This window comes from Uranotaenia lowii, chromosome 1, assembly GCF_029784155.1.
Source record: "Uranotaenia lowii strain MFRU-FL chromosome 1, ASM2978415v1, whole genome shotgun sequence".
NCBI classification, from domain to species: Eukaryota; Metazoa; Arthropoda; class Insecta; order Diptera; family Culicidae; genus Uranotaenia; species Uranotaenia lowii.
This window is the reverse complement of record NC_073691.1, coordinates 122897332-122916637: the sequence shown is the minus strand read 5'-3', so window position 1 is coordinate 122916637 and position 19306 is coordinate 122897332. Positions and strand designations below refer to the sequence as shown.

The window sequence follows — 19306 nt, the reverse complement described above, 5'->3', positions numbered from 1 at the left end:
TGTGTGGTACAAATTAGGATCTAATATTGATGCTCACAATTGGTTGATAGGTTGTTTCTCTTCATTGAGTATGTACAAGTTGAGTAATTTGTAAGCTTATTCGTTGAATAAATTTTATAAATAGTGATGACATTAAAAAATATCATCGAAAGTCGTTAGTTTAAATTTTATTCAATATAACTTTGAGTCAGAAGTATGGTTTGATTCACTCATCTCACGATAATTTGATCAAACGAATAGAACACTTTTAACTCGACCAATTACGGGATATCGCGTATTTAATTTTTCATCGCATTGTTATGCTTAGAAACTATTAAAAACTGTTGAAAAAATTTTAGTGAGTTCTTACAAAAATGCAAAGGGTAGTGTGTATGACAAATGTCAGCACTATCAGCACAAGGATCATACATTTATTTGTTTATTTTTTGTTTGAAGTGTTTATACACGGATGAAAACTCTACAGGTTGTTATCAAAATTCGTATAGTTGGCTGTTCCATATCACAAACAATGCATTTTATCTGCTCAAATTGATATTATTAATTCTACGAATCTACGATGTCACACGTTCACGAGAAGCAACATTAACAATAAAAACAGCCATACGAATGATTAACTAAAAATTAGCATCGATGCTATCGCTGTACCAGCCATTCGTGATTGGCTTAATCATATTTTCGGGACAGCACCGAACAACCGTATGTCTGGTTTAGGAGACGCGTAATCTAACTGATAAATCTATATATATATATTTCTCCGTGCTAGAATACAATTATAATTGTTGGACACATGTTTTTATAGTCCGAGAATTCTTCAAAATGCAATCAGTTTGAATAATTCATTTGAAGGACCGTAATTCTCTAGTTTACAGCTACAGGTAATCCTAAACATAAAGTCAGCGCTCTCTGTACACCCCAAAGCAAGCTACAATAATCCACTTAGCTTATCAACTTCGACAGAAAGGCCAAAAAGCAGCCAAGTATTGCTATTGATCCTCCACAAGGGCAATACATACTGTCAAAAAATTAATTTACTAATGATATTAACCAAGGGTAATCCCTAGCAATATGCCGGGTCCTGCCACTCAATGGAGGGGATTGGATTTGAGCTTAAATTTGCGGTTCTTGATTCTCAATTCCTGGAAATGGACAGAGGGATGTGAAAGGATTGTATGCGCATTGGAAAAAAATTGTGGATTATGTTTGTTTTGTACTCACTCACTCTACTAGAGGGCAGCGTGGCTCAAAGTGTTCTTGAATCTGGTTGTAAGATTTGTTCAGGTGTTGACCATTTCGTTTAAGGATCAGATTGCCGCTGCCGAAACACGGCTAGAGCTCGTTTTGAAGGATGACTACAAAAACGACAACAGAGAAATCCTAGGGACGGAGTACAAATAAAAAAAAAGGGAGATTCGTATGGTTTTCTATGTTTTCGGTGCTTTGGATTTCTTTCGCTGTCCGCATCCCACAAAGTTGTAAAGTTTGAAAACTGCCAACTCATGTGGTTTCCCAGTTTCCGCTGTGTGCACTCACTCCTCATTCTATTCGGGATTCGGGTGCTGTGTGGATGGTGATGGCGGCCGGTGCTGAACAAAGCAGAAGCCCCCGGGGGAAGCAACCAAAAGCGAAAATAATTTCTCGGAGGTGTTCTGTTGTGATGTCCAATAAAATAAACGACCCATCCTTGCCACAGACAGTGAGAGGGATCTCATAAACGAGAGTCTCCGCTCTGTGGTCGTATCGCTGTTGGGTGCTAGCCGCTGTTGCTGTTTTTGATTCTGGTGCTGCCAATTGCCGAGTCCATTATTGGCCTGGTATTGGAGTGCGAGTTTAGCAGGGCACACACAAAGACATCCTGTTGCCGCACCGCCGCCGGACTGAGACAAAACCAGTTTCATAATTTTTTCACCTGGTTCGCTAGCCCCAGAAAGAAAAGTCTGGCGAAGAAACAACAGCTACGAGATGCGGTCAACCTTCGCGGTCTTTACAGTTTTGTTTTTTACTTTGATTAATTTTTTTTTTCCTAGATATCCACATCATCAATAAGCGCAAAAGCTCTCGTGACGACAGCATCCGAACGCCAAACTTCTTTCATTGGTGCCTGGTTTCTCTATGAATGAATTCCGTTGATTGGTCATCGGCAGCCATGCAGAATCAACCAGTGGTCACCACGATAACCAGTTCCCCTGAGTCAAATCGAATCATATGGCGATGGGATAATAGCCTGTAGTAGGACGATGCGACGGCCACAAGCTCAACGTCTCGCTCGTCGGAGTTCTTCCGGGCCGAGCGAGCCCTGTTTTGCTGCTGTCATTTCGGGGGGGAATTTATGAAGAAACCAAATGTAAATTGGACGCCGCTTTTTGGAGCAGTAGTTTTGTGGAATTCGGTGTTGAGCAAAATGGCGGTACTGCTGCCTGGTATTTTTTTCGTGGTGAAAGGCGCGTTTCATTCATGTGATTGTGCGCTGCTGATTTGTCTATTTTATGGGCGATTAGTGGTCCCGTGTTCCGATGCGAGTGTGAAATCATCGGTCAGCTCTAGGCGATATTATCAGACGGACGTAAAATCATCTAGAAAACTTGGCATTTTGAGATATGCCGTTCGAAAATATTTGAAGAGCTTCTGAAGGGTGTTATTCTTATTCTTTGTTATCATTTATATAAAAACACCCCTCATTTTGTAGATGTTTGTGTAGAATGATGCTTCTATTTGGGTTTTGACATGAGATCTTTAGGGGAAAGGTGGTAGACATTTTCAAGCATATTAAACTACCAAACTTTTCCAAAAAATATCTCGTTTGACAAGCTATCTGTACCTGTGGCTTGAAAAGCGTCATTTTCGTTGCAACCGGGACCGTCAACCAGGAAATTTACATGAAAGAGTGTCTTCAAAATCGGTTGCTGCCTTTCCTGACGAAAAAGGTACGACTTATCTGTGCTGTTTCGGACGAATTTGGTATCCTGCCATTATAACAAAAAAGCTATGGAGTGGTATGCCGCTAAAAACATTCAGATGCCCAAGGATAAGAAACCTCCCAACACACCAGAACTTCGCCCAATCGTAAAATATTGGCTGATAGCTAAGCCGAACCTTGAGAAGACCTGAAAAACTGTTAGCAGCGAGAAGCAGTTCAAAGCTAGCTGGCATTCTGCGGCGAAGAAAGTGGATAAGTAGACTGTACAAAATCCTATGGCAGGCGTCAACGAAAGCACTATGGGAGATCCCCATGAAGCAAGTGGATAAAAAATACATATATTCATAATTTTTTGGTTAACATGAAATAATAGTTTTATCATTTGAAGAAATAAATATTAGACCAAATCTATTCAAGCTTTCTAGACAAATGGTGGGTTTTAATTGTTTTCCGTGAAAGGATGTATATTAGACTGCCTCAAATTTGTATGGGAAATTCAAAACCTGTGAAATGTTGTGCGCTGCAGGCTAAAATTGATGCTAGGCCTAGTACAAGATCTCATGCAAAATTTGGGCCAGATCGGACCACGGGAAGGGGTCGCTCAACGAGCCTGAAGTTTGTATGGGATTTTAAGACATTTTGTTCGGGAGAAACATGAAAATCCAGTTTTTCATCAATAACTTTGGTTCCCGTCGGCCGATTTCTTTCAAAAACGGGTTTTCTCAAAGCCTGAATTATGACAAATATTTCATCCGAAGACTGCATATCGATAAGAGTTAAGATAAAAAAGTTATTAAGCTTCAAAAATGGGGTAACTTTTTTTACGGTGGTATTCATCACTGTTAATGAGGCGTCAATATGTTCGACCGCCCCGACTCATTAACAGTGATGAATACCATCCTTAAAAAAGTTAGCCCATTTTTGAAGCCTAATAACTTTTTTATCTTAACTCTTATCGATATGCTGTCTTCGGATGAAATATTTGTCATAATTCAGGCTTTATGAAAACCCGTTTTTGAAAGAAATCGGCCGACGGGAACTAAAGTTATTGGTGAAAAACTGGATTTCCATGTTTCTCTCGAACAAAATGTCTCAAAATCCCATACCAGAGTTGCAAGATTTCAGATAATCATCTGAATGTGATACTCAATGCAATGAGTATCAATCAAGCAGCACACTGAAATTCGTTGTGATACTCGATGCAATCATTTTGGAATGAAATTCATTGAACATCACATCCTGTCAAAAATCACGAGCACAATTTTGTCCCTCTATCCCTCTAATAAACAACCCTATTTTTTTCCCCACTTTTTTCGTATGCTAACTTGGGTGATGCAAAAATGATAATATTCTAAGAAGAAATGGAAAATAAATTCATTGTCGACAACATCTATCATTATTTTATTTTCTATGAACCATAGGTAGCAAACGTAGTTTGAATTTCGAATAAGTCGGCTTATTTTATTGATCTAAGTCAGTTGACTACATGTATTCCAACAAAAATATTACCAAACTTTCCAACATTGTTCTTACCAATAGGCCTTTACAATGGAGAGTCCGGCAGTGAAACGTGAAAATATTGTTCGGTGCTCAATTTTTCACGTCTCACTGCTATACCGTCTCTTTAGAATTCGATAAAGCCAGAGAGGCGGTTTCTCATGTAAACAATCTAAGCAGTTCAATTGAAATTCGCTGATCTGTGCTGAAAATTGTGGAGTGCTAAAACTACGGAGAAACCGGTTTTAAAAGGTAGAAAACTTTGGATGCTTGGTCACTCCACAAACCTTGAATATTCATGTGAGAAATGTAAAATACGCTTAGTTAGCTAAGCATAGAATACATTAATAGAAAATCGATATTTGTTTTAACTCTCAAGGGCTGAAATTTTCCAAAAAAATAAGATCAAAACTCAGATTTTTTTAGGTTTTTTTTTGTATTTTTCGGCTGTTGACATACAAAAAAAATAACATATGTTGAACTGTAATATGATCACAGCCATCAAATTTCATGCGGTCCCTTCTTCAGAGCATGTTGTGTACGAGTGGAGGATATCTAAATTTAGAAATATTAATAAAGATCATGTTTTATTTAAATCTCCACTCCACTTTTATTTAAATCTCTTTTCAAACGATCTTTTTTTAAAAGTCCTTGGTTCTTTACATCCCTTCTCTGTTCCAAACTACTCATTGGTGGTGCAATTTTGTGCAGAATTTTGACAGTAATAGTCACTTAGAGACTGTAAAAGATCCGGAACAACCGTAGAGAAAACCAATTTTCGAAACGGATCTTAACATTTCCGATTTCACAAAAACCACTTCAAAATGATGTACTAGGCTGTGAATGATCAATTAACAGTCTAAACCAGCCATTTTACTAAAATTGAACAGTGTTTTTTCCAAGGGTTTCACGAATTTCTTTTAAAGGGCATTTTTATACGTACTCAAAAATCTTTCAAAAATCCAGCTATGATAATTAAAGAACAATTCATTTCTGATGCATGTGTCTAAAAGCTCATAAGATAATAATCAAAAAATTAGAAGTAAGGCCGCTTAACAAAAGAAGCGATTTTACAATTACTCCAAATGGTAGTACAAAAATAGTTGATCAATCTTAATATTCAATGGCTTATTATTATTTCTGTCATATTCTTTTTTCTATTTAGAATTCTATAAATCTTCTGGAAACGCTCTTAATAGAATAAGTGAATTTATCGGACATTAGATAGGCTAGTATGAATCATATCCTACTTTTCGGTGCAACGATCATGTTTTCTACTTCAGAAATTTCCCACAGGGAATTTCAAACATCACGCGAGACGAGATAATATTTGAAAAAGATCTGTGAGCCGGTGCAAATAAAACCGGCTTTCCTTCTCTTGAAAAAGAAAATCTTAAAAATGCATAAAAAATCATTAAAATGTCATTTTTAAGTTGAAATAAAAAAAAATTAACCGTTAGGATAGAAGCTACAAACCGCTGCTTTCATTTGAAAGGGAAAATTTTGATATTTCTTTATAACTTTTTATTTGGTTCATAAATGCTTTTCATATGTGGTCGATTCCAGCCGGTTGCATATGCTGGGATGCCATGCGTTTTAATTGGAATGGTTTTTCGTTGGTAACAATCTTTTTTTAATTTTTACATTTTAAAATTTAATTTGTCTGGAAGATTAAGAAACTATTTTCTTCATTTATATTAAATCTCTACATAGCTACCTATAAATTTCAACTTAGTTTTTAAGGTTGCCGCTACAAGTAAAAGCAAAGCATAGCTCGAATGCTATAAATAAAATCATAAAACTTTTTTCTGCAAAATTGACAAAAAAAACTTTCGGTAATTCAAAGATACTAAATTTGTAAAATTAGGCCCGGTGGATCCTTATAATTTTAATTCTGAATTTTAGTGTTTCCCAGCTTAGTTGTCTTTGCGGTACTTTTTGTGTTAATATTTATAATAATCAAATATTTAGCTATTCAGATTTTGCTATTTTTTTTTATAGTTTCTTGTAATGTCCAGAAGATTTGAGATGTTTTTTTCTGGCAAGAACATTAAGCCATTGGGGGTTTTTTGAAGAATTTTGAGCTTGGGCATTTCAATGTTTGCGGATCTTTTCCATGATTGCAAAACTTTGCATCAACGTTTTTAAGAGATTTAAAAGTACATTACTGTAGGAAATACAATTTCATAACTTACATGTCTTTAATCCTCTGAATACGAGCGAGACTCATCAACATATTTGGTCATAAAAACTTGTTGCTCGTCCTGTAAAACTTTCATTAAACTAAGACATAAATATTATTATCAGATTCTTACAAGTCATGATAATACATTCTTTAGAAAGATGTTTTAAAATCAAAACTTCCATTCACAATCAACGTTAACGTTTCACACTGAGATTCAAAAAGGAAGAACCTCACTCGATAAAATCTTAACTGAATGAGATTTCGCAACTTTGCTTAAGACAAAAAAAACGAATTCTTATCATCAACCTGATTGTACTGAGCTTTTAACAGTATGTTCTCTATAAAAATGTTTAACAAAAGTATAACTGGCCTTTAACATTCATCAAGTATAACTGACAGTTTTTAAAAAGTCGTGGTATGTTCAGCTTTTTCTGAACTATAAAACTTGTTTCACTGTTTCATTGTTCAAGAGCTTGCACAAATATTATTTCATGGCATCTCTGCCTTCCAAAAAGTAGTTTTTCTGCTCGTGATTCTCAGTCTGAGAAAGCGTTGACATTCAAGACAAGAACCGTTTGTGATACTCACGATGAGATTACCTAACATCACACTGAGATTCAAAAAGGGAAAATCTCACTCAAAAAAATCTCAATCTCATGAGATTTCGCAACCTTGTCCCATACAAACTTCAGGCTCATTGAGCGACCCCTTCCCGTGGTCCGATCTGGCCCAAATTTGGCATGAGATCTTGTACTAGGCCCAGGATCAATTTAAGCCTGCAGCGTATAACTTTTTCAAAAGTCGGGTCATTTGGGGCAGTCTAATGTATATGCATTCAAAGAAAATTATATAATATTTATATTTATACAAACTTCATACCTATAAGTTTTAAAAAATTTTGAGAACGATCAACACAGTAAACAATCTCAATCAAAACTTTTTAAAACACGAACAAAATCTTAAAAAATGACACGGTCAAACATGGGCCAAATTTGTTATAATGACAAAGCTTCCAAAATTTCGAAAAATCAACGACCCATTTTGATTTCTATTCCCGGTGAACTTGAACAAAGCCTGGTAAAATCAGCTAGTTTGTTATAATTATGCATTCTAATCATAATTTGGGAGTCACCAAATATAAAAAATGAAATTTCGTTTTGATATTCGGGGTTTCTCAACAGATAACAGCATTCAAAATTTAAGCTTGAAACACGTGGTCTTGCGTGCATTCTGCCCTAATCCCCCCTAAAAGGTAGCAAATTATTTATGGTCATTCGAAAGTGAATACGAGGGGAAAAACGAAAAACTGCAGTTTTATCAGATTGCGCAGGCTGGTTAACCATGAAACCTTTCATGTTTACCATCAAAAAATTACAAGTTTTACACAAAGTCGACGTGTCCTTCTGTTTCTAAGAAATAAAGTCCTTTAAGTGAACTTTTCAACTAAGAAATGATAGGAAAGATTGTTTTCCACAATAAAATGAAATAGCCAAACGTAAACGTATTTTTGACACATAATGACATGGGCCATTAGAGTGAGTCGATTTGGGGTCCTAGTCGAATTTTTCAAACCCTTGGGTTCATTAGAAAATTTATGAATTGGCACAAAAACCTTTAGCAGGCTCGGATCCACAGAAGAAACAAAAATGATGTTGATTCTTCAGTACAAAATATTCAATTTTTCCATACAAACCTGAAAGTTCAAATTTACTCACGTAAAAGTTACTTAATAATTTTGCAAAAAATTATGAATGAGTTTTGAACCAAAACAAAGCTTTTAAGACACCAGGGTTTGAGAAATTCAAAAATGACCTCAAATCGACTCAGTCTAATGGGAAGTCTTACCCCGCTGCAGCTGGTGCGTCTTGTACTACTACAGCATTGGCCTCACAAAACAACAAATATATAATCGAAAACTTTATCGGAACATTTGCGCTTCCTTCTTTTGAGCTCTATAGAGTTGTTTTTGACATTTCTCATGCACATTTGCTGGGCGTGTACGGATGAGCCGGGAAAAATAACCTCAAATATTTTCAGTACAAGAAATGGGCAGCCGACTGAAATTAAAAAGTGTAGTGAAATTGTTTTCACCAATTGCTCGATCAATGTGTCTCTGCATCAATACAATTAATAAATGAATATCCCGATATCGTGAAGTTATCTAGCTATTTGGCATCTCTGCGCCTCAGAAAAGTGATGGCGCACGCAATTGACTAGGGTATTAAAAAAAATTAACTGTAAGTTTTAAAAAGTTGATTTATATCTTTCTATTTCGTATCAATTTAAGTGATGAATGTATTGTTTAAACATTCTAATTTAATTTTCTATAAAAATCCGGAAATTGCTCAATTTCCTTTTTATCCACTTAACCGTAGTTTGGAACATAAGAAAGATTGCATCACCGAAGCATTTCACGCACGAATACTGTTTGGCAAATTCGGCTCTATTAGAGCACCTGCAACGGTTCAGGCGTAAATATTGGTTTTAAGTATACCAGTTTTAGCACAATTTGAAATTTTAGAATCGGCTAAAACACCCACTCCCCACCGGTGCCACAGTGGTCCAAAAGGGCCTGAAATGGAACTTTTTTCCTGCTGACTTTGTCTTTCATTTTAGCTATTAGATGTCTTCAGAACATTTACTAGTAAGATAGTTTCCCATAACGTGAAAGTATCAAAAATTAGTCACAGCCTACTACGATAAAAATAAAAACACTAACTTTTTTGTTTGAAGAGATAGAGACCAAATTTGTTCTACAAAGTTGTAGATATCATCAAAATATGAAACTTTGCTGAAATAACAAGAACTTTATCTCTATTCAGTGCAGAGTTATAGGGCTTTTAGTTTAAAACATACTTAAAATTTGTTTTTTGTACTTAACTATTGTGAATTTTGAGCTTACATCAATATGATGTTCACAACATTTATTGCGATACTCAATACGCACATTTTGCACTAGATTTTAAGTCTCTACGACCTTGTCTTCCGAAGTTATCGCAATTTCAAGTTTCATTTTTGCTTAATTTCACGAATTTCTAGGGTAAAATGGGGCAAGTGGATCCAAAAACTAAATACCACATCTTGAAGTATAATTCAAGTACTACAAACTTAGTCAGAAACTACTTGTCTCCACGCGCCCGTTTTTGAGAACGGTCGACATAAATTTGTTGAATTCTTAGATTTTAACGAGAAAATAGAGTTTTATTGTCATCGTTAAAATAAAAACATGCTTAAAATGCACATAACTTTATCAGTTTTCAACTGAAATCATCAAATAGCACATCTAAACGCATTGAAATTTTATCACCTTTTCAAATTTAATATTTAAAAAAAAAATAATAAAAGCATTTTCAGTTGAAACCGCAAAAACGCTTTAAAAATTGTTTAAAGGTACAAACGGTATCATCAAAAATTCTCTAAAAAATACCATTCAATAGCTCGTTTGCTGTTCCAACTTTCATTTGAAGGCATCAAAACAGATAGTTCATTCCTTGAGAAGATATGACAGAATTATTAACAATCAATCTCTATTTCCTCTATTTACCTGCAACGGTTCAGGCGTAAGGGCTGTCCCAACGGTAGGTGCAAAACACGGTTTTCGACCACGCTAAAACATTTCGGCTGGCACCGGTGGCGTAAATTGCTGTTTTAGCACAGTTATCGATTTCAAAATTCCCAACAGTTATACGCCTTTGTTCCAAATTCAAGCAAATTTGGAACAGGATTTCAAAATATACGACAGACCTATTTAGACGTTTGGGGCTCACGCTGAGAAAATTTTAGCCAATGATGATTATTTTCACACATGTTTGGGTATCATTGGGTGTAATAATTGTTTCTTTTTGAGAAGTTATTTGAATGTTTTTTCTCGCCAAAACCGGTCAATACGTAACACAAATTGAGAAAACATGTTAACAAAAACCATGTATCATTTATAAATAATTTATGTAAAACTATTCTTGACTTCATATTTCAATAAATAGCTTTTGGCCTCAACGAATTAGTGAGCCCAGTCAGCGTTTCTCGAGTTCAAACGTTATATGAACTTTCATTTTCAATAACAGAAACATTCTAATGAAATTAATGCAAAACAACAATAAACTTTAAAAAAAAATTAAAAAAATTGAATATCCGTGTAATGACCGGTTTTTGTACAAAGTTGTTAACAATATTTATAATCCATCATATTTCACAATTTTAATATAAAAACCATGAAATATGATATATTGTTCGATAACATTGACTAAACTGACATGATTCTTAGAAAAAATTCCTTTCAATTTCTGGCTAAAAGCCGTCTGCTACATTACAAACTACTGATAATTAGTGATAATCATGAAAATTCTACTTAAGAATACATAAAAGGAGCATGTTTGTCAATCTGTTTAGTTTGCCCAGCCAAAAGCACAAATACGTTTAATGAATTTTTACCTATAAACAAGAACTGGTAAACTAAATTAATATTTGGAATCAACACCCCAAAATGAGTCAATTTTTAAAAGAAAAAGGTTTTTTTTTGTTTCAATTAAGCTTTTTTTCTCGCTGCGTATAGGCATTTTGGCTTTTTAAGCTTCGTTCAATCATAGATAAAAATCGGTTTCAACTGGTTTCTGCCAACTGGTAGTTGTTCAATGAGCCAAAGTTTTGGTCGAAACTAGTCAGGTCGTTGTCAATGAAGCAAGCTGAAACTAGTCAAAATAGTCAAAATAGACAAAGCTCGACATGGGGGTTCGTTACGGCCTGGAAGAAATCGGTCGAAGTCAATTGGAAAAAGAAAGGTATTCAATCGTCAATCCATTTCTACTTGTTTCGAACAAACTTTATTAAAAAGACTTTAAGTTAATGAAATCCTGGTACAATTAAGACGGTGTAAAACTCAAAACTTAGCAATTTTTCACTTAAAATGAGTTTTTTCTTTTCAATTATTGAGTGTCTGCAATAAAAGTGTACCCGTTTTAAATTTGCCATCACACCGGTGGGGAGCGCGTGTTTTAGCCGATTCCAAAATTTAAAATTTTGCTAAAACTGGTATACCTAAAACCAATATTTAGACCTGAACCGTTGCAGGTGCTCTAAATATTGGTTTTAAGTATACCAGTTTTAGCACAATTTGAAATTTTAGAATCGGCTAAAACACCCACTCCCCACCGGTGTAGGAGCAAATTTAAAACGGAAACACTTTCATTGCAGACACTCAATAATTGAGAAGAAAAAACCCATTTTATTAGAAAAATTGCATAAGTTTTTAGTTTCACGGTTAATTGTCTTAAAATTAATTCTACGAATATTCTTTTTGACAGAACAATGATTTTAACTATTCTACCAGGATTTCATTAATTTAAAAGCAAAAATGACTACACAACGAGGTAAAAAGGTCAATTAAAACAATTCTTCAATTTATTCAATCAAATTTCTTTGAATCAATGGAATAAGGTTTTGTTGAAACGAAATGAAAAAGCAATTTTTTTTCAAGTTATTGCTGACATTGATAAAGGAAACGAGAAATGTTCATCCCAAAGTCAAACGAAATTTTCCTTTGATTTGTCGACATTTTTGTTTGACAAAAACTTGTTTCACTATTTGTAAATTTATGTATGGATACAGAAAAATATGCTGATATTGACGAAAACTCCGAGCAATCCATACAACACTAAAAATCTCTCAATATCTCAAATAAAACAAAAATTATAGAATAAACAATAAACATTTATTTTACCTCATCGAAAAAGTATTAAAATTTTCTTATCGTTTATTTTTTTCAAATTTTAGAACGCTGACTGGATTCACTAATTCGCCGAGCCCAAATGAAAAGCTTTTTATTAAATTATATTAAATCGAGAATAATGTGACATCTATTATTTATACTTGATACGGTTTTTATTAACATCTATTCTCAATTTATGTTACGTATAGGGTAGTTGAAATATCTCAAAAAGAAACTATTATCACACCCAATGTTACCCAAACATGTGTGAAAGAAATCATTGTTGGCTAAAATTTTCTCACCGTGAACTAAGTCGGTCTGTCGTATATTTTGAAATCCTGTTCCAAATTTGCATGAATTTGGAACAAAGGCGTATAACTGTTGGGAATTTTGAAATCGATAACTGTGCTAAAACAGCAATATACGCCACCGGTGCCAGCCGAAATGTTTTAGCGTGGTCGAAAACCGCGTTTTGCATCTACCGTTGGGACAGCCCTTACTCGGCTCGGTGTTGCAAAAGATCATGCTTTCCATCACCCTTAAACAAGTTCACTCGTGTTGGGAAAAAGTGGTAGAAATTTCGACACTTGTAGCACATTTTGAAAACTTTACTATGCAAAAACATTTTCAAGATCTGCGGCCTTCAGGTTTTTTTAACAACACGTGTTCTATTTTCGCATGCTGTGATGCAAAAATAGCTCAATTTCTATCACATACCTATAGAAACGGTGTTGTAAAAAAAAATCAGCGCCCAGCGATCTTGAAAACATTTCGCATTTTAAAATTTCAAAATGTGCTATAAGTGGCAAAATTTCAACCACTTTTTCCCAACACGAGTGAACTAGCTCTTAGAGCAAGTTCACTCACTCAATTTTTATACTTTTAGCGCATTCTGAAAACTTTATCATGCAAAAACTTTTTCAAGATCTGCGGCCAACTAGTTTTTTTGCAACACGTGTTCTATTTTTGCATCCTGTGATGCAAAAATAGCAATATTTCTATCACATACGACTGAAATAGAAACAGTGCTGTGAAAAAATCTAATGCCCAAAGATCTTGAAAACATTTTTACATGGTACAATTTTCAAAATGTGCAACAAGTGTTAAAATTTCTACCACTTTTTCCAACACCAGTGAACTTGCTCTTAGTCAAAAAGTGTTATACGATAGAAATTTTGCAACGCGAAACTGTTTAGAATCTCCCAACACCGGTATATGGAAAAGGTGTTGTGATGTGTTGTAAACCTTTCAACCAGTGGACTCGCTCTTAGAGAACTTTGGGTTTAATAAATATAGCGATAATTTTGAAACCTGAGGTACAAAAAGTCAGACTATTCTTTAAATTTCAACTTGGTGTAATGCAACAATCATTATTTGCTATTTTTTTTAATTTTCCCATGTGACTATTGTTCGATAGAACTTTAAAATTTTGTAATATTAATTTTAGTTTTTTCTAAGGGACATACAGTTTACAGAAATACAGAAATATTCCGATTTCTGAGTGATTGCATCGATATTCAGAATCAATAGAAATGAATTCAACACTCTGAAATCTATAAAAGATTTTCATACATCCCAAAGTACCATCCATCATGTAAACGTTTACTTCCAGCGTGTACTCTTCAACTTCTGAAAAGGTAACATCAATAAAACGATACCGCCAACCATGCATCCAGCAAGCCAGCCAACCCACATAGTATTAGCATCCAATCCCAGGCCGGATTGGTCGGACAGATGGTCTGCCCATGCCCCGCGTTCATCTTTCGGAAAAGGGAACCGATGTGTTTATGTTTTTGTATGGGACTACAAATGTAAATAAACACTTGACAAGATTGTTTCACGCGTGTTGTTGGGTGGTTCTCTGCCTGCGATCGCGCTCAGATTTCCAACAGCGGTAAAGAATCAGCTGAATGGCAAAAGCAACAACAAGATCAACAGGAACAACAACAATGAAAATAATAACAATAATAATAGTAGGGGAATCGGCCTGCGCTTCAGAGCCCCTTGGAGGAAGTAGTGGGATAATAATGCGAGTGATAATTAAACTCACGCATTCGGTGTCTGTTTTGTTATGGTTCTGATTTCATAACAAATGAAATCTTACGTTTAGCGCACTACACTTCGGGATGAGTTGGTTTTGCATTTTTTTTAACCGATACGAGATTTTCTCACCAGCTATGGTTCACAGGACCATAAATTGCACACAAGATGAATGAAGGCATTTCCCAGGGCGCTGATATTTAAGGAAAAAAAAGTTCAGTTGAGGCAAATTGCATTCTCACGAGATTGAAATTAAATTTATTTACATCGCCTCGTTATTTGCCTCCGCAAGCGGGCAAGCCAGCAGGATCGTTATTGCGAATATGGGTGGACTTGGTGTGGTTATGTATGTCTGAGGATCGTCTTCGGCACTTACTTGACGGCGGCGTGTCTTCCAAACGCCAAAGTTTAAGCATGATACGGTCACACGTGTTGTTCGTTTGGAGTGAGTGGTGCTTGCATCATGCATGTAATGAATATGATTAAAGGTTCATTAATGAGATTTTCTCAGTAAAAATCAACCTATGCCGGTTGACTTGCCTGATTAGCGGATTGTGAGCTCTGAAGGCCACCCTAATTGGGCATTAGTTGCTTCCAGATATAAACCATAAGGAGATAAACAAACTTTTACGAAGAATCCCATAGTGACATAAAATCGGAGATAGGCTTCCTTAGCTAGATCTAGAACAAACGTGAAGATCGCACAATCCGAGAAATTTCCTGTTAGGCAGCAAAAAAAATGAAAAACCGAACAGCAAATCTCTCAAAAGCCCACTAAAACATCCCCGCTATGAGATACTTGAGAGCGGTTCCCGCGTTCCCGTCTTTGCCGTCGGCTGCCGCCATTTTATTGATCGGAATTCTTCATTGCTTTTTCAGCCTGGGCTCTGTCCGCCGTCATCGCTTTCGGTAGAGGTGGAAGTTTTTCTTTGGCTCGCTATATATAGGCAGAGAGGATGTTTAAGCTGCTGTTGCTGCCGACGACGATTCAAAGTTGCCGCATTTGCTGCATGTTTTCGCTGTTCCGTTTCGTACGTCCGTTCCGTTCCATTCCGTTCATTCCCGGGGTACGTCCCACCCAAAATGATCTTGATGTATTGTGTACATCAGCCTCGTGTTGTGGACAAAAATGGAGAACGGGAAATGAGCTCAGCGAGCAGAGCTTTCGGGAGAGTGCGAATGAGACCCTAATCTTGGGCAAAAGAAACGTCAAAAAAGCCCATCGCTTCAAGGTAACTGCGCAATCTTTTGTGGTTTTCGTTTCGTTCGGCAGAGAGGAAAAAAGTGCGCTGAAGAATTAATGTTTCAAAAATGTTTCGGGTTTGTTTGCTGGGGTGATAGTTTTCTTTCACACGGATATCGCGTGGACGAAGGCGCTATTTCGAATTTTGGAAATATACGATAGATTAATTTTTTTTAAGGCTAACTTTGGATCATTCAGGTACCTAGAATGGAATTTTCTCATAGGGTCAATCGATTCGATTTTTGCCCTATTGGCTTTTTTGTGCGCAGATCTCTGTTATTATCATCATCATCACACTTTTGTGCATCTTTTTCTTGGGGTTTCGCGCAGCACGATCGTGTTGCTTTCGAGATTGAGGCGACCTGAAGAAAGCCAAATTCAATGCCGCAGCCGTTTCCTCCATCCTCAAACCAATGCCGCCTCTCCCTCAAAGTGTAACTGGTAGTCTACAAACTGTTTCCAGTTTGCCGTTCGAAGAAAATTAAAGATCTCCGATGCGCCCGAATGTAATAAGTAAATGAGATCTTTTCACTCTCCTTGTTAACCTAACCAACCATTTATGGCCAGAAGGCCTTGGTTACTGGAAACGACCAGAAAAGGTTTTTTTTCACACACCGATCCCCAGAAAAGCGTTCATGCGAATGAGGTTGTGTTTTGGGCATTGCATTTACATGGTCGTCGAAAAAAGTGCGAAATTTTACCCGAGGCTAACGTGCACGCATTTGCAAGTTTTTTTTTCTCTCATGAAAATATACATAAGATGTTCCAGACGCTTGTCAGCATCCAATCACCTTGGGAACGATTTAGGAAGAGTGAAATTACGGTTCATTATAGGTGTCACTTTGGGAGGCCATTCGCTGTCGAGGACCTGTTGTTGATGAGAGTGACTGCGCGAAAATCGACGCCTCACACCTCTTCAGCCTCATGATGGTTTTCCCTTTCCTGTCAATCAAAACCAGAGCAGACTGTTGCTATTTCCATACCTAAAAATGATACGTTTCGAGCTATGAACCAGAGATCACAGAGCCACAAAACATCACGATTTGATTCATGTGAAAGTGTCTAGTTTCAATTTTTCGACTATCATAAAACAACCGGGCATCTTTCGTACGGATTAATGTTGGGAGTTGTTGGAAAACTAAGAAATACCCTACCTGATTTGACAGAACAGTGTATGTGGTTACGACTCTCGTAGTAAACCCAATCGAATCCAGCTTCGACGGCCAACCGAGCCAGCATACCGATTTTGGATCGATCCTTGTCCGATGTCATAATATCCACGGCACGGCCTTCGTAGTGTAGAGATTCTCGGGCATGCATGTGGTCTTCGTCCCATCCCTCCGTCACCATAAGCCGCAGACCCGGCCACTGGTTCATCACCGAAACGGCCAGAATGTTTAGCTTCTCCTTGCACCGCTGTCGAAAGAAACAAATGAGGCAGTTTCGAATTAATAATCGTTTCCGATAATTAAATTAAACTATAATAACGATAATTATTTGTCAACATGGTAATTGCCATAAATTAGTGTTGCAATATAACGGTTAGCCATAAATGAACGGTTTGCTGCCCCGCGGCTTTCAAATGGCGTGTAAATTGCTGTGCCGAGGTGCACGATCGCTATGAGTGGCATGAAATGTGACGAGTTGCAATGCACACTGCATTTTAGAATGTATATGAAGCTAATAAATGAGTGAGAACTGTCATTCCGTTGGTGCTCCCTCGTAAAGGTGATCGCTCTGTCGGTTGTGCAGCAGCAGGAGCACAAAAAACCGTCTGCAGACCAGTAAGTAATGTTTAGCTACGAGAACTTACCCCATCGTAAGTGATGTTTACTTAAAGATTATTGCGCTGTATCTTTCGAAATCAAGTATTAAAATTAAGATATCACCGATGAGTGGTCAAAACAGATTTATTTTTCCTTTAAATATGAATTTGTATTTATCTTAATTTTTAATTCAACATGATAAAATTGAAACCTATTCAATGATGAACATAATGTATTTTTTATTTTATTATTAGCCTGCCACACTCCCCTACACCAAAAAACTCATCCGAGTTCCCTGGTAATGGACACTTCAGTTCTCAGCAGCAAAAATTTACATTTTCTTAGGTGATGGAAAGATACATGAGCTATCAAAGAACGAAAGAACATAAGCCGTAAATATCATGAATTTTTCGAAAAAGATACATTATTTGCAGGTACAAAGATGTACCAATCGATTTCATAACATCAGTATTGAAAAATTCACAATTGAACGCGAGCAAAAAATTTAAGTATGTTGAAAAGACAAAAATACTCAATGCGAGGAAAGATTAAAGAATTATTCAAATGAAGGGATCTCAGTGGAAAATAAGTTTCCTTACAAGTACAGCTCATAATTAAAACCAACACAAGATGCCAAAATGAGTGTCTGGATGCAACACTCATTTCAAGTGTTGATTTTAAAAATAAGTGTGGTACCTTTATGCACACCGCGACAAGTCAATGTAATCATAATGGGGATTATCTGATACAACAAAATTAACTTTTCAGGTACAGAGAACTCATACGACCCAGGGTGTTGAATTCAGAAAGGTGGGGAAAGGTATTTTTTTATGGGAAATCCTATTCGGCAAATAGGATGAATGAGTAGAAGTGTAATACAAATATGACAATGAATAGTAAAAATAATTTTCAAAAAGAAACGATCTCACCAAACTCCAACAAACCAAAAGTGAGGGGTGCTGTCATCCAATTCTTCTTGATTCCGGTCATCTTGAAACTGGTTGCATTCAAATAAATATTCTCAATATCACTAAATGGTTCGACTTCTTTACAAACAAAATGTCAACTGCCAGTTATTTGCTTGCGTTTACCTTAATACGTAACTATTAGGCTTCGCCAAGAGACGATCTGTCCAGCACATCAAAACACCAATTGCATTACTTTAACACTATTTCAATCTATATAAAAATGCATCGACCGATACAGAAATCCCGAATTAGATAAAATTCACCATATTATTATTTCGTGAGAAAACAAACGGGGCATATTTAAGAACATAACACTATTACTTAATTATTGACATTCTATCAAATACAAGTTAAAAAAAGATATGTAAATTATTTATAACCACGTAAATAAATCAACAATAAACATTCAAATGCAACTAATATCAGTTTTTTAAGTAGTTTCGGTTTGCAAAAAAAATAATTTGCAGCACATAGCTAGTGACAGGAACTTCAGACAAAAAACAGGGCTATATGCAATGAGGTACAAAGAAAGGTGACGAACAAACACGCACACTATTCCAGAACTCGTTATTCGAAAAGTAAAAAGGTAAACAAAGCCTACGTCACTTGCTAGGATGTTTATGCATCCTAAGTGAGAATCGCAAACAGCAGTTGGCAATGATTTTTTTCTCAAGCTTTCGCTGTTGAAATCATGTCGCGGTTTGCAATAACTAATTGCAAAATAACATCCGAAAAGGCCAAAACCGATGAAATTTTTCTAAGTTTTCACGTTTTACCAAAGGTGAGTGCGCATCCATTATAGTTTTAATTAAAATTGATTCAACGATTTTTCTAGGAACCAGAACGAAGAGCAAAGTAGTTAAAATTGTGCGGTCTTAAAAAGGACCATGGAACAAAATAAACCATTTGCTCACAGCATTTTACCACCGATTGTTTTATTACGCACGAAAATTAAAGGTGGAGGGTAACAAAAACTGGACGGACCTATT

General features: G+C 36.1%; 1 protein-coding gene across 1 annotated transcript in view; it reads right to left on the bottom strand.

Annotated features, from left to right (window-relative positions):
* Positions 1 to 19306, bottom strand: part of LOC129739594 (protein hedgehog) — a 47904-nt gene that overhangs the window by 2967 nt on the left and 25631 nt on the right. Inside the window, exon 2 of the mRNA XM_055731074.1 lies at positions 16738 to 16999. Coding sequence (XP_055587049.1) covers positions 16738 to 16999 — 262 coding nt within the window. The remainder of the gene's footprint in view (positions 1 to 16737; positions 17000 to 19306) is intronic.